The sequence below is a fragment of the Citrus sinensis genome, chromosome 7 (assembly GCF_022201045.2).
Source record: "Citrus sinensis cultivar Valencia sweet orange chromosome 7, DVS_A1.0, whole genome shotgun sequence".
In the NCBI taxonomy this organism is placed as follows: domain Eukaryota; kingdom Viridiplantae; phylum Streptophyta; class Magnoliopsida; order Sapindales; family Rutaceae; genus Citrus; species Citrus sinensis.
The window spans coordinates 26,335,009-26,352,380 of NC_068562.1; the positions used below are offsets into that span (position 1 = coordinate 26,335,009).

Consider the following 17,372-nt stretch of genomic DNA (forward strand, 5'->3'; position numbering starts at 1 on the left):
ATCTGAAGTAGAAAACCTAGGTTGACTTTTTATGGACTGAAAATGGAGATTTATAACAGAGGGTATTTTTGTAAATTTCCTTTCTAATGAAGGAATGCTTGAGCACGACGCTTTATCAAAAAATCTAGATGAGGTAGATCTCCTGAATGATAGTTTCACTTTACCATCGGAATACTGAGTCACATTTTGCAACTCTGTATTAGGCTCAAGTTGTTTCGGAATCGCTGGTGGAGCGGCTCCTTCAAGGATCCATTCCTCTGGAAGATTGACATCCTTCCATTGGATTGGTTTAGGAATGACCGTGTTTACTTTGGACAAGTCAGTCTGCAAGAGAAGGGTCTCATCTCTTTTCGACTGGTATTTATGCTGTGTGCTAAATGCAGAAATCATGGCTTTGTAAGAAATTTTAAAAATTAATGCAACTGGGATGGATCCCTTAATCATATGATAATTATGGGTTTTGATTTGTAAAATCATGCTCTTTAAAATATTTTTGTCTTTAAGGGAAATTGTTATATTTGGATAACAATCAAAAGATATGGGACCTTTACATAGACTAGATTCGATACTACTTAGTAAAGAATCATCAAAAGAGATGAATCGCCCATCTCTAAGGACAGTAAGGATAGAAGTATCCAAGCCTTCTTTGGTCAAAGGTTTTATTCCTACTTGGATTAAACCAATGTGAATATATTTGAAATTCTTTTCTTTTAATTTCTTTAAAGATTTTTTTGAAAACAAATAAATTGTTTCAAAAGGCTCTGAAAGAGTTATATCACGTTCTTCAGTCTTTATAATATAATCATGCTTTAAAAGATCAAGCATTTTTGTTTTGTAAATCTTTTCTTTGGAAATTTTTGGAAGTTCCCAAAAATCAATTGCTTTATCAAAGTTCTCAATAATGAATTCTTCTGAACTCACAACATGCTTTGACTCACTAGTCTTCCCGGAAGAAGAGCTAGAAAAGGACGATGTTCTACAGATCGAAGGATCCATGGTCAAGACCTTATGGTCTATTTTTGGTTTGGTCAATATGGCTACAGGTATGGATTTACAGCCCTCAGCGGAATCCTTATCCTAAAACGGGACTTACAACCAGTAAAAATTCACCACAAAACAAAACTTCAAAATAAAACACAAGATTTTAAACACAAAACTCTAAACAATAAAACACTTTCCTCCCCTTGGCTCTGATACCACTTAAGGCGCTTACCACTCGCCCTAAAAGCTTAAGCTGTTAGGAGAAGGCGCTACTTTATACTTAAGCACCACCCGGACCAAACCAGGTAACGTCTCCACGTTATGCCACGACATCGTGACCCCACATCGGCCTTACAGGAGTCACCACAAGGGTGTGGGCCCCAGTTCCAGTACTGGGATAATATATTAAGCCCATTCCTCCCCCCCGAGTTTCGAACCCTGGCTGGCTCTGATACCACTTAAGGCGCTTACCACTCGCCCTAAAAGCTTAAGCTGTTAGGAGAAGGCGCTACTTTATACTTAAGCACCACCCGGACCAAATCAGGTAACGTCTCCACGTTATGCCACGACATCGTGACCCCACATCGGCCTTACAGGAGTCACCACAAGGGTGCGGGCCCCAGTTCCAGTACTGGGATAATATATTAAGCCCATTCCTCCCCCCCCGAGTTTCGAACCCTGGCTGGCTCTGATACCACTTAAGGCGCTTACCACTCGCCCTAAAAGCTTAAGTTGTTAGGAGAAGGCACTACTTTATACTTAAGCACCACCCGGACCAAACCAGGTAACGTCTCCACGTTATGCCACGACATCGTGACCCCACATCGGCCTTACAGGAGTCACCACAAGGGTGCGAGCCCCAGTTCCAGTACTGGGATAATATATTAAGCCCTTATATATATATATATATATATATATATATATATATCTTGTTTACCAAAATTTTCACAACACTTAAAATTCTAGTAAAGTAACACAAATATTTAAGATTTGTCCATAAATATACTAGTTATTTTTTTTAATGTCATAAGAATATTAACCAACGAAAATAACTCTCGTATCTCTTAGGGGATAAGTCGAGTTGTTTTGCCACTTGTAGTAAAAAAAGTAGGTCACATGATCAATTTCCCTTCAAACCCGACCCTGGAAAAGAAAATTATTTAGTTAGTGTTTATATATATGATAAGATGTGAAATTAAACAAAAAAAGTCATAAAATTAACTTTTGATACTTTTGCTGAAATATGAGAGGATAAATTTTTTATATTCAAATTCAGAGTTAGGTAGAGAGAAAAAAATTAATTTATACTTTATTCACTCCTAACTTTATAAGTAATAAACTAAATTAAAAAAATTAACGTTTCACAAAGAAATTATTTAAGAAGTCCTACGTCCATATTAATATAATAGAAACGTTATTTTTGTTTAACATTGTAAGAAATCAATCGGAAAAATCAGGAAAAGAAACAAGAGAGAAGAAATATAATTAACGAATTAACAACTCTTTCATTCAAAACAAGCACATGTTGATGCTAGCAAAAAAATATATTCATCTCACTCAAAACCAATGGATTGTTATTTATACTCCTAAGTACTCAGCAAACAACTTAGAAGTCAAATATATTAAAAAAGTTCGACAATTCAAGCTTCCATTAGAGCAGCTTTTTTAGTCAAAACATTGGAATTTCACCCACCATCCATCGTTTGATTCGTTTCCAATGGCCTGGACGACAGTGAAGAGAATCAATTAGCATATGAGCACCAGGCAACTAAAAAATTTTCTAGACTTTCCATGGAAGTGAAATCTGGTATATCGCTAATTCGATAATGGCACGATTTCTCTAATAAATTTATTGCTTCTCGCAACATTGAAATGTTTTTTTTTGTTTTTTTTTTTTTTGAGATCAATGCAATTTTTGCTCCAAGTAAGGCACACTTATCTGTAGTGAAATTTGGTAGAGCAAATGATAATAGTTCTAATACCATGACTATTTTGTAAATTTTTGCTAGAATTTTGTGTACTCTAGAGAAAAGATGGAGCAAGTAAAGAGCTCAAGAATTTTTTCATTGCTTTGTGAGGAGAATATGTGACTACGAATTTGTTTTTATATTGGATTTAAAAGTTTAATGTTATAAATTTTTTATTTGAAGAATTCATTTCTCAAATTTTCTCCATTAAATTTAAATTTTAGTAAAAGATATGGTAGGGATGCTCCGTCGTAAGGAATGCTAGAATACCATATAAAACAATTCAAGTTAAATAGAAATTCGTAACTAATTTCATATGGTGAGCTTAAGGATAAGATTAATTAGTCTATCGGACATAGCTAGGTTGGTTGTGAGTACGGTTTGCATATGTGATCACCAGAATTCGAATAATAATAGGGAGAAAGGTTGGTATTTAGAGGGTGAGACGTGATTTCTTATCCCCGTCCCAACCTTTAAGCAAATAGTTTTTTATAATATTATTTCATTAATCTATATTGATCATTTAAGGATAATGTGACTAATCTATTCGTCCACTTAGATTTTAGAAAAAAATCATCAACCACTTAATGAATGACACATTATATACCACATTATTTGAGATGAAATTTGAAATAAAATTTTGAGCTCTTTTGAAAAGGACAATATCATTAAAGATTAATGATTATGAAACTTAATATCTAATCTTTAGAGCTTTCAAAGGTTGGTATTTAGAGGGTGAGGCGTGATTTCTTATCCCCGTCCCAACCTTTAAGCAAATAGTTTTTTATAATATTATTTCATTAATCTATATTGATCATTTAAGGATAATGTGACTAATCTATTCGTCCACTTAGATTTTAGAAAAAAATCATCAATCACTTAATGAATGACACATTATATACCACATTATTTGAGATGAAATTTGAAATAAAATTTTGAGCTCTTTTGAAAAGGACAATATTATTAAAGATTAATGATTATGAAACTTAATTTCTAATCTTTAGAGCTTTCAAAATCAAAATTTTAGATGCTTGCTTCAATTTCAACTTTCAAATAAAATCATTGGAACAGAAAGTCCCTTGATGAATTGTGCCATTGCTAGCAAGAGCAATGCTTCTTAACTTCAATTTTAACTTCCAAATAATATAGTTGGACCTGTGGTCTTCAATATGTAATTCTTCGTAATTTCTTTTTAAAAAAATTATAGTGAAGTCAATTAAAATAACAAAGAACAATTTGTAATTTATTATATTTATTTGTTATTTATTTAAGAGAATTTCAAATTAATTTATTAATTATCAATATGCAGCCCAATTCAAGATAAATCATTTAAATTGTTGTATCTCTCTGTTGTATGGTATGTGACTTATTTTATGCGTCCTCTTGATATTTTTCTATACCCATTTACAAATTTCTCTAACAAGTGAATGAAAGTGGGGATTCATGAGACAGAAGGAGGGGATAAATAGCAATTGTCTTTTTAAAGGCACAGGGGAGAGGGAAATGGGTTGATTGTTGTTCATAAATAGGCTGAAAACCCATGCATTCAGACTTTTTGTGTAAGAAGAGTACAATAAGAAGTGTGAGGACGCAAATAACGGTTTGATTGTTTTTATAGATATTAGTAGCTAGGTGATCTTATTGATCAATGAAAAAATATTTATCCAGAGTGTATCAGAAGAGTGTCAAAAACAGTGATAAAATTATATGATCTTAGCGTTTTTTTTTAATTATTTTTAACTATCGAAATTTCATATGATTTTAATATATTTTTTCATGATGGTAACCGCTGTCAACCTTGATTTTATCGCCATACTGAAAAATTCTCGTACGTAAATATCAGTATTCATGATCACTTAATAAATTGTAAACTTTAATTAACCTTGAAACAGCACAATTGTTAGAGATTATATACAAAGGATTTGGATTCAATGATTGGTAATCATTGAATAAGAAATTGAATAAGAAATAATATGTAATTAAATCTTAATTTTATTAAAAATTTAGCAATAGATCTAAATTCATATTGAAGATAAATGATGTCCCTTATTCATCATCACTTGGAGGCTTATATAACCATTTAGCTAGTTACATGCAGTAGCATTTGAGTGAACATTATAACATAACTAAAAAATAGAACCGCGTTTCATGCGGCTTTGAAAAAATAATTTAGTATTATTCTTTTTTTTTACTTTACACTTGATGAAACTAATAAAAAATATGAATTGATTTTTTTTAAAGATGAGGCAGCCTTATAAAAAATAAAAAAAAGCTATTAGCCAGCAATACAAATAAAGAAGCAACGCAAGATAAAGAATAAAATGAGAGAATATATTATAGAGTGATTTTATTCATTCCAATTGTGTGTGTGCAAAACAAAAAGATGAGCTCTTATTTTATAGTTACATAATCACTCCATGAAATTAATGAAAAATTATGGATCATAATTCCTTGTGAGATAGTGTGAGTTATAGGAAAGCTAAATGTTGCTAATGGGAAATAGTGGGGAGACTAAGAGATATATGTTATGAATATCTACATTTATTTTAATAAATTCATAACACTCCTCCTTGGATGTTCATTACAAAGAATGTGCCTCATTAAAATCTTTACATAATTGTTATTGTGTAATAACAATAAAATTAATTATGAGAAGATGAAAAGTCAAATCTAAAAGAAAATTTCTCTATTTATTAGATAATAGAGAATATACAAAGATAAGAAATGGTGATGCCACATCACCTCCTCAAATTCCAGCTTTATATAGATATATAGATAGATTAAAATCATAAAGAAACAAAGAGAAAATAATACAATTAACTAACCACTCTTTTAAATTCAAAACAAGATAAATATCGTCACTTTGCTACTTTGCTATAAGTATGCTAGGATTAGAGGAAGCATGAGCCATGATGCTAGGATTTTTTTCAAATTTGTCCATGTCTTCCTCGTATAATACCACCCATGCTTCTACTCCTTTACCATCACTTGTATCTGATAAAAGAGCAGCATTAGGTAATGACACCGACCCGATACTAAGCCAAACAGGCTTCCCCCAACCAAAATCAGCTTCATAATAACGCAATCCAACCACACTAGTTAAAGTTAATGATCTTGAGTCTTCCCATGCTTCATTCATATCCTTCATGAAACCTAAATACTCAATATTATTCATCACATTGCTTACATTTCTCTTTGCTTTGATCACTTTTTTCACTAAGCTTGTTGCCTCTATGTCATCATCCCCGACTAGTGGCCATTCTGCCCTTACAAACCGAAAAATGTTACCCATGCACTGTGGAATCATTGGTGGATTCATCTTGCTCCGCAAATTCATAGTATAATACATTGCATGAGAGTACAACTTGTTATTAATTGCCCTCTTTCTTTCTTGAGCCACAGCGATGAAAGCACCCCAAATGAGTGATGAAACAACCATGAAACGCGATGCTTGTAACTCATGATCAAAACTGCCCACCATTATTTCTTTGTTCACCTTCTCTTTTAGAGCCACTATCTTCTTGCCATCAAAAAACAATCTTTTGAACACAACTTTAGATGTTAACTGTGGCTTTATGTGCTGATCCTTCAGTGAACTGTGCGGAGGAAACAAAGAGGTGCAATCTAAAACGACGTTATTGCAAATATTTTCATTTACTCCACGATTGATCTCAGCCCACAATTTCATGAAGTTGGAGATTGCTGAACCATCTGCCAATCCATGCCATATACAGATACCAATTGCCACGTCACCGGTACTGAAATAATTTACTTGAACAGCCAAAAGCGCTCTTTCAGAAGCCTCTAATCTCAATGATTGTGGGCTTGGTGGGATTAATTGTTGCATCACACCCATATTCGGTGGTTGAAGAAACTTTGACATATCACAGCCAACTTGAGCTTCAATAAACGTAACTCCATGATCATTACATTCAACTGAAAAGCTATCAACGAATCTTCCAGCTAACGGGTAGTAGTGCGTTAATGTTTTTGCCAGAGATTGCTTCAGAAAATCAGAATTTTTCCTGAAATCTTGGTGCTTATTGGCTGAGTAGAAGAAAACAAAGGGCATGTATAAATTAGAAAACATTTGATCAAGCATAGAAAGTTCATAGGTTCTAAGATGTTTTGGAGTTGGAGACGAAGGCTTGATAGCTTCGGTGGAAATGATTTGAACATCGTCCATGGCGCAGCTGACGGTTTTGAGTCTTCTTCTTGAGGTGATGATTTGGAAATTGATGACAGTTTTGGAAATTGGTTTATTTTGGAAAATGCTTCTCATAATCATTGACATCTTTGTGCTTTCAGAAAATCAAAAAGTGAGTGGCTTCTTGTCTGTGAAATCCGTGTCATATATACATACGACAAACGTAAATAGCTTGCGGGTGAAATAACGTCAACAAAAAACAATGTAAATTAACATTATAAGGAAGGCCGACTGTGTACCGTTGTGTCAGATTAATGCTAAATATATTATATGCAACCAAAGGATCAATTCTCTCTCTCTCTCTCTCTCTCTCTCTCCCCCCTCTCTTCTTTTTTTTATTTTTATTTTTATTTTTTACATATAATGTAGAGAAGCTGATGAGATTTTATAGCCTGGCACGATCTACCAGCGTGTGGTCGCTGCTCCTAGTCTGACTATTCTGTACATTTGTGGGTAAAGATATGGGATATATTATTGTTGGATAATATTCATACGGATCGACTTCATTTAATAAATCAATTTTATATTATTATCCACTTAATTGTTTATTACCATATTAGTTTATTCGTACATAAAAAGTAGAGCTGGTAAAACGGGTTATCGGGTTGTGTTCGTGTCGTATCAACTTCGTGTCGTGTCAAATTTAGATCGATCTAAATCCGACCCATTTAATAATCTTGTCAAAATATTGAGACCTAAACCCAACACGGGAAAATAATCGGATTACCCAATAACCCGCTTAATATCTATATATTAAACAAAATTTATATCAAATATTTACACACTGTCGTACATACATAATTTATCGATATTATAAAATATAAATATCTACCAAAATATTACACATTTACACTATTAAAGTTATATATATGTATAATAGTTTTCCAATCAAGGATCACTGACTTTAATAAAGCCAGGGATTAACTAAAAGAAAAAATATATATAGAGTCTAATACATTGTATTTTGTCATGTAGTGTATTAAAATCTAAATTTTTTTATCTTTTAGCTAATCTCTGACTTTATTAAAATTTGGGATCCCTAATTGGAAAACTACTATATATATATATATATATATATGTTCCAGTCCGGAATATTAAAGTGCGGGAACGTCCAGGAAAATGTATAAATCGTGCGGTTTAAGCGCTTTAAGTTTTAAACCTTTAAAACCCCGCGGTTTTAAAATTTTCCCGAATGTTTCCCACACTTAATGATCTTGGACTAGAAAACTACTCACATACATACATGTCTAACAATATTTTACACATTTACATAATTACATGATTGAAGCTCTAAATGTATATAAAATTTTATAAATAAAATATTGTGTTTATATTCATCTTTTCAAAAAATAAAAATAAAAATAAAAGAGAGAATCATCTCTAATATTTGAGTTTTGATAACAAGAACTTACAAATTATTTTAAAATAAAAAATATAGTCGGGTCATTGATTGGGTAAATAGATCAAGAACTTTAACCCTAACCCGACATAGAAAAAAATTGCGTTGACCCGGACCCAACCCATTTAATAATCGTGTTAAATTTGATGACCCATACCCATTTATTTGTGTTGTGTTCGTGTCGGATAATCGAGTCGTGACAAATTTTGTCAGCTCTAATAAAAAGTTTGTACAAGTATCTGTATCGCTATCGATATAGCGATTGTATGATTTTTTAATTAATAGGTTCACATGATTATTTTTTAATTATTAATCCAACTAATTTAATTTAATTAATAAAGAAAATTGTACATAGAAGGAAAGTCGGCTTAATTCTAAATAAAGTGAAAAGCCCACAATAAGCACGTTTCACTTTTTAGTGAAAGTAAATTTAAAATTTTATGATTTTACTAATAAATTAAAATTGAATCATTTAAATTCATTTAATTCTTAGTTTAAAAAAATACTATAATTGATTTGTGTTTATAATTTATTAAATAAATAATTGATATCATGATTTTAATAAATAAAATTATAAATATCATGATTTTATAAATATGTATTAATATTATTGTGAAATATGATGTATGACTCTATATAAGTCTAAGTTAACATTTAAGTTAACTCAAGAAAATTTTATTATTATAGTTGTTGTTAAGTATTAAAAAAGAATTATAATACCATAAGGTCAAATTTAGTAATTAATATTATATTATCTTATTATTATTAGTTTATTATTATTGAAAATGGAGTTGAGTTTTGAATTTTCGATTATATTAAATTTGAATAAAGGTACATGGACCCAAAAAAAGTATATAGGCTTGAAAAAAGTACATCGACAACTTGGCATGCGCACTTAAAAATAGGGGTGGGCACAGTTCGACTCAGATTGAGATTGAGCATAACTTATTAAAATTGGTTATTTTATAAAAAGAACGGATTAAAAATCGAATACAATAAAGAATCGAATATGAATCGATTCATTTGGTCAGGGTTTGGTTTTTTTTATCCTAGGCCTATTGGGCCTATTTTGAATTTCTAAATTCTTAGTCCGTTGGGCCTCATTAATGGAGTAATTTTCTCAGTAATCAGTTCTTCATAGTTTCATTACGAATACTAACAATAAATACAAAATATTCAAAACACACTTATCATTACAGTCTAACTAACTACTACTAACAAAATATGAAATATTAAGATTTAAGAATACAAATCTAGACTCCAATGATCCATTTAAATAAACTTAAAGTTGTAAATACAAATAAAAATAATAGTCATGTGTGGGCATGTCTATTGTAATCATTTTACATAGCCAATTAACATTTCACACATTTCACGATTTGGAAAAATTACAAAAACATTACAGTTATCCAGTTCAGCTGAATGAACCAAAATTTGAACCAATATTTCAGTTTTTTTCTTATAAATTGGATATTCAGATATTTATAAAAATTAAAATCGGTCCGAACCCAAACATAACCATTGGTTCGGTTTGGTTTTTCCTAAGCCTCAATTCTTTCGCCCAGTTTTACTTAAAAAATTAAAAAAAGGAAAAAATCCATTAGGTTTTTTTTTTCTTAGGCACAACATGATATGGCCTATGGCACAACACGTGTGCCAGGCTAGGCCTAAGCAAAATGAATTAGGTACGACACGGGATGGTACGAAACACATAGTCGACATAACATGACATGAGCACGAGCATACATGGGCCTTCCTTTGATGACTGGCTCGACCCATTGGCCATCTCTAGTAATGAATATTTGATTTGAACAATCCATTTCTCGATTTTCCTTCAGTAAAATTAAACTTTAGGAAAGATATGACGGTGATGCGTTATCACAATGTATAATAGAATACCATATAAAACAATTCAAGTAAAATAGAAATTAGTAACCTAATTTCACAAGATGAACTCAAGGATAAGATTAATTAGCCTTTAAGTATGCTAGATTAGAGAAAGCATGAGCCATGATACTAGGTTTTTTTTTTTTCCAAATTTGTCCATGTCTTCCTCATATAATACCATTCGTGCTTCTACTCCACCATCAATTGTGTATGATAAAAGGCAGCGTTAGGTAATGACATCAACCACAGACTAAACCAAACAGGCTTCCCACAACCAACATCAGCTTCTTAATAAAGCAATGCAACCACACTAGTCAAAGTAAATGACCTTGAATCTTCCAATGCTTTATTTGTATCCTTCATGAAACCTAAGTATTCAATATTATTCATCATATTGCTTACCTTTCTCTTTGCTTTGATCACTTTTTCACTAAGCTTGTTAACTTTGTGTCATCATCCTCGGCTATTGACCATTTTGCCTTTACAAACCGAAAAATGTTACCTATGCATTATGGAATCATTGGTAGATTCAGTTTGCTTCGCAAATTCATAGTTTAATACACTGCATGAGAGTACAACTTGCTATTAATTGCTGTTTTTTTTTCTCGAGCAATAGTGATGAAAGCACCCTAAATGAGTGATGAAAATACCATGAATTGTGACGCTTGTAACTCATGATCAAAACGGCCTGTCATTATTTGTTTTTTCACCTTCTCTTTTAGAACTGCTATTTTCTTGCCATCAGAAAAACAACCTTTTGAACACTACGTTAGATGTTAATTGTAGCTTTATATGCTGATCCTTTAATGAACTGTGCGATGGAAACAAAAAGGTGCAATGTAAAACGACGTTATTGCCAATATTTTCATTTATCCCAGATTGATCTCAGTTCACAATTTCAGGAAGTTAGAAATTGTTGAATCATTTGCCAATTCGTGCCATATATTCTTTTAGAAGGTTTGCGACTTTGTGAACGATCTCTTGCTGTCAATGCCTCTACAACTGTATCGTTGTGATCTTTTTTGTCTTTTTTTTGGTCTCATAGTTATACAACGCACTGTATACAATATCTATTGTGACACTGTTCTTCCCATGAAGCAAAGTGATGGTGGTGAGATGATCATATTCATTAGAAATGGAATTTAACAGCAGCAATGACTTTTCTTTGTCTTTAAATTTCTCATCCAAATTTAGCAAATCCATCAATATCTTGTTGAATGAGTTTACATGGTCATTTATCAACATGTCAGGTGCATACGTGAATTAATAGAGTTTTTTCTTCATTTAAAGCCTATTTTCAAGGCTTTTCTTCATGTTCCTTTCTTCCAGCATATGCCATAATTTCTTTGCTGATATCCCCCTCATAATAGAGTATTTCTAATCTTTAGCCAGATATAGGCGAGAAGTGCCATATGCCTGTCTATTGATCTTTATCCACTTCTTGTCATCTATCTTGTCAAGTTTTTCTTCAAAAGTGAGGTCCAACTTGAAATACAAGTGTGCAACTCAAGAGGGGGGTGAATTTGGATTCTAAAAATTATTTGATTCTAAAACAAATTATCAAGCAAATCTAAAATGAATTTAATGGAATAACAATTAAATCAATTACAATATAAAAAGATAAGGGAAGAGAGATTCAAACATGGAGATTTTTACGTGGTTCGGCCTACCTCGCCTACGTCCACGCCTCCAAGCTTTCTGGGCTTGAGGATTTCACTAAGCAAGCCTCCAAGGCTACAAATGCTTACACTTGACTTCGAAGGTATCAATGAACCTTTACAACAAGAGATTATCCCCAATCTCTTAACCCAAGTGTATCCCAACACTTACAATCACTCAAAGTAAAAGATTAAAAAAAAAATTTCTCTCACACAATATTTAAGATTACAAATCAATGCTCAATGTGTGAATAGATGAAGCAAGAATGTGTTTTAAAGCTCTATGAAGATTGTATTCTCGAATATAAGCTCAATGGTTATGTTGTGATCAATCTTGTTTGATTTTGAATGAGCTTATTTATAACTGGAGCTAAAAAACTAGCCATTATAGACTGTCTGCTCGAAAACGGTTCGCTGTTAGGCATTAACGGTTAACCGTTTCATCTGGTCAATGTTACCGTTGGTCTAATTTTTAAATAAACGGTTTGCCGTTTAGGGTTAACCTTTCGCCGTTAAATTCCAGAGACCTGCAAGATGAACATCAGTTATCCGTTTACATTAAATGGTTAAGGATTTTCATGAAATGACCTCTCTGGAAATTATCGGTTAACCGTTTTTAATAAACGGTTCGCCGTTTGTTTCCAGTAACCTGCAAAATAAATTAGCCTTATCCGGTTTTGTTAATCGGTGCCAGATGAGTACAATCTTCAATTTTGGATTTTATCGATTAACCGTTTAAATAAACGGTTCACCGTTAAATTCTAGTAGCCTTCCCAACTTTTTGCGTTTTCCGTTTTGCTTAATCGGTTAGAGCTTAGGCAATATGTTGCTCTCTGGTTTTAATCGGTTAACCGTTTAAAATAAAACGGTTCACCGTTTATTTTCAGAATCACATTTTAAACCAAATTTTGCAGAGAATCATTTTCTAATTTGAAAGTCCATCTTTTATGAATATAATTGGAATGATTATAAGGCTTTCGTTTATTTAAGAAATAGCTCCAACATTTTATAAAAAACCATTTAAAGTTTGTTATCATCAAAATCAATATTATTAACATATTCATGTTAACACAACTCTTATTGATATAAGACATCCAACACCTCACATTACCACATACCAAAATTATTAGTACGGTCGAAATTTGAAGTCACAGTAGTCTTTGTTGAGAAAGATGAAGATGATGCCTCTACCATCCCTTTTTTTTAATTACCTAACTTGAACGAACAATGTCTACGTGTCTATTTATATAGATAATGCACCAAGAAAGTTCTCAGGAGAATGGAGGGTCTCAACGGTCCCACTTGAAATCCATACTCTTTAGACTCTTATTGTCTTGTTGACAAAACTTTCTCAGACATGCATTTATCCACACAACTACATTGTAGGCTTCTGATACTCCCAAGTACGGACTGTTAGGTCCACCGTATTCATGAGCAATACCATATACATGAACAATATTGTAGATGTGAACAATGTCATTTACCCCAAGTAGGGACCATCTGCTCTGATATCAATTGTTACAGAAGCGCGGGTTGAGTAGTTACTAATATTATGGTGGTCGCGAATTGTGGATAAATATAATTGTAGTGATAAATAAATGCAAAGAAAATAAGACACAATAATTTACATGGTTTGGCATAAACGTCTATGTCTATAGACAAAGACTTGAAGATAATTTCACTAATAAATGAGAATTTACAAAAGTAAGAAAAACTCTCAAAACCCAAAAACTCAAAAAACCAAAACGACAAAACAACCAATTGTATTTTTACTAAAATACTCAAGTAAAAGCTCTCTCAAATCTCTCAAATTACTTCACTTAAAATTGTTTTAAAAAATGTGGGACGCTAACAAGTGCAAAATGCTTCTCTATTTATAGAGATCATTTTGCACCAGCCAGCCAAATTGAGGCATTGAAAAAACTTGTCCAATTGATGAATTGGATAAATTATGTACTTGAAAATTTAGCTTTGGTAGGCACCGAATTCGGTGCCCAACAAGCTTACTTTTCAACACACAGCCAACATTAGCTTCAATAAATGCAGCCCTTTGGTCATTACAATCGACTGAAAAACTATCAATCAATCTTCCAGCAAAACGGTAATAGTGGGTTAATGATTTTTGGGAGAGATTGCTTCAACAAATCAGGTTTTTTTTCCTGAAATCTTGGTGGTTACAATTGGCCGAGTAGAAGAAAACTAGGGAAATGTAAACATCAGAATAAATTTGATCAATCAATGAAAGTTTATAGGTTCGAAGATGTTTTTCCGTTGGAAATGAAGATTTGACTCTTTCGGCGGAAATGATTTGAACATCAAAAGCGACACTTTTGATACTTCTTTTTGTGATGATTTGGACATTATTAGTGACTAATTTGGAAGCAGTTGGTCGCAAAATGTTTTTGAGAATCACTACCATCTTTTGCTGGCTTTGAGAAATTATTCACCAAAGTGAGTGTTGAGTGGCATACTGTGTGTGCTGCCTAATCCATCATATTTATTATAAGATAGGTTTTTTTATTAGATTTAAATGAATTTAATTTTTTTTTTGAAATTTGAATGAGCATGAATACAAATATCTAAATGACGTATTTATTTTTTATTTTTAATATTTGAATATAAGTGACATTTTGCTTGTTTTTATAAATAAAAAACATATTAAACATGATTATTTGACATTTCTTTCCTTGTAAATTAGAAAAAATCTTATAATTCAGCAAATAAGTATATTTTTAGAAATATTTTTGGAATATAATATTTATTTCTTATTCACGCCTTTTTTCATTTAGATAAAAGTCAACAAAGTTATATTTTTTCTATTCTGATGTAAATTTCTAAAAATCAAACATAATTTACAAAAAAAAAAAAGCAAAACTTGAAAAAGGCCCGAAATTAATAAAATTTCAGATTCCAAATGTTTAACAAACAAGCGAAGTTTCTTGCATAATTACTCGCGATAAGATTGAAACTCCAAGATAGTAAAGAAAATAAAAACAAATTGGCTAAAAAGATAGAAATCAACAAAAGAAGGTGATTAGAAATATGGATAATACATAATATTATCGGGAATGACGGGGCTCCAAAATAAATAATTTCAATAATAGACAATAATAAAAAAATTCTCCCCCTTGCGTTGAAGTCTGAATATGGCGGTAACAAAAAGATCAGATTGAGATATATCAAATTTTAATAATTCTTGTTACTTATTATATAAGAGCATATATTTAGTATATGGAAAGAAGGGAAATTAATGAATAAAATAAAATAAAATCCATTGGCGAATTCAATGAACCCCAAAGCTGCGCATATATATTTAGTTTATTAAAATTTGCACAACACTTATATATTCTATGAAAGTAACATAATATTTAAGATTAGTCCATAAATGTATTAGTTATTTTTTATTTTAATGTCACAAGAATATTAATTAGCAAAAAATAACTTTGTATCTTTCAGGGGATAAGTCGGGTTGGTTTGCCCCCTTATAGTGAGAACAAAGGTCACAGGAAGAGGATCATTTTCCCCTCGCACCAACCTTGGAAAAGCAAATTATTTAATTATTATTTATGTATAGGATGGGATGTGAAATTAAACAAAAAAACCGTAAAAATAACTTTTGATACTTTTGTTGAAATTTGAATTATATATGCATACAAGGACATAAATATATACGTAGAGGCTTCAAAGATTTTTTATATTCAATTTTGATTAGGTAGAGGACCAAAAAAATCAATTTATGCTTTACTCATCTCCTCACTTTATAAGTAATAAAATAAATAGAAAAATTAGCGTTTCACAGAGAAATTATTCAGGAATTCCTGTTCCATATTAATATCTTAGAAACGTTATTTCTTTTAACATAGTAAGAAATTAATCGGAAAAATCCCAAAAAAACAAGAGAGAAGAAATATAATTAAAAAAATTAACAGCTCTTTTATTCAAAGCAAGTATATGTTGACACTGGCTAAGAATAAAACTTAAAAGTCAAAGATATATCTTCTATAATTAAAAAATTTGACAATGCAAGCTTCAATTAGAGCAGTTTTTGCAGTCGAAACATTGGAATCTGATAGGTCCCAGTTAAAGGTTCGTTAACGATAGCAAAGGATAGCAAAAATATTCTCTTAGGATGAAAAAAAACCATACTGAAAATTCATTGAAAATATTTGATATATTTCTTTAATTTATTTCAAAGAATATAAATACAAATCATTCACCCAACTTAGTAACTATTGCCGAAATTAATGGTCCATGAAGGAAAGAAAAAAACAACATAAACCATGAGACGTTCCTGCACGTGGTTATTATCACTCCCGATTGCTTGGCCATAATGGAACAAGAACTTAGCTAAGTCGGCATTGCATGCTTGCATGCAAACGTGACTCCATGCATGCATGCAAACGCGGCTTCATCTTTGGCTAAGTGGCCGTTGCATGCTTGTATGCAAACGTGACCTCTTGCATGGGTTCCTCTTGACAGCACGTTGCGAACGACGTGTCACATGCAAAGTTGTATCAAAATCTCAGCTACCATCCATCGTTTGATTAAAATAATAATAGGAAGAAAGGTTGGTATTTAGAGGTGAGATTTCTCACCCCCATCTAAATTCCTTTAAGCAAATAGTATTTTATAATATTAATTTAATTACTATATTGCTCATCTCGGAGTAATGTGATTGGTCCATTCGGCCAAATTCATTACTCTATCCCATGGCTCATAACAAATAAGATGATGTTGTTTTGCATAGGTTACTGCTTAATAATATATGCCATTAATGATAATTAATTTTTGATATCTAATATTCAGATATTTCAAAATCTAAATTTTAAATGCCTATCTTCAATCTACACCTGATTTTTTTTGTGAGAATTCTATTTATGACATGGCATTAGCTCTAAAGAGATAAAAACAACACACCATGTCCATTACTACAAAATCAAATTATTTGTCTGGAGTAATCCGTTGATGAAATGCATAAACTAATGAAATTCACTCCGATTGATTTCCATAAACATAGAGACAGAATTTACAGTATTAATAAACAGAATATTAATTAATAACAAAACCTGAAAAAAAAATCAAACTGAATTTTTCGATTGTTGAAATTTCTTCAATTGATATGATGATGATGATGGAAGTCAAGTGCGTAAGATGAAGAAGGAAGAGCCGAGGCAGAAAGCAAACACGCGGTCTCTTCTGAAAGAAAAGCAGGATCTTTTGCCTTTTTGGAGTCAAAGATTCATTCCAAAACGAGGCGTTTTTGGCAAAGGTAA

At 31.8% G+C, this 17,372-nt stretch overlaps 1 protein-coding gene across 1 annotated transcript; it reads right to left on the reverse strand.

Annotated features, from left to right (window-relative positions):
- Positions 1-5,814: 5,814 nt before the first annotated feature.
- LOC107175467 (vinorine synthase-like) lies at positions 5,815-7,134 on the reverse strand. Its single transcript, XM_015526886.3, has one exon. The coding sequence runs from the start codon at positions 7,132-7,134 to the stop codon at positions 5,815-5,817; it is 1,320 nt and encodes a 439-aa protein (XP_015382372.3).
- Positions 7,135-17,372: the final 10,238 nt, after the last annotated feature.

What these genes read in the sequence shown, in the direction of transcription:
- LOC107175467 (XM_015526886.3), bottom strand. Translation starts at nt 7,134, where the DNA reads ATGGACGATGTTCAAATCATTTCCACCGAAGCTATCAAGCCTTCGTCT.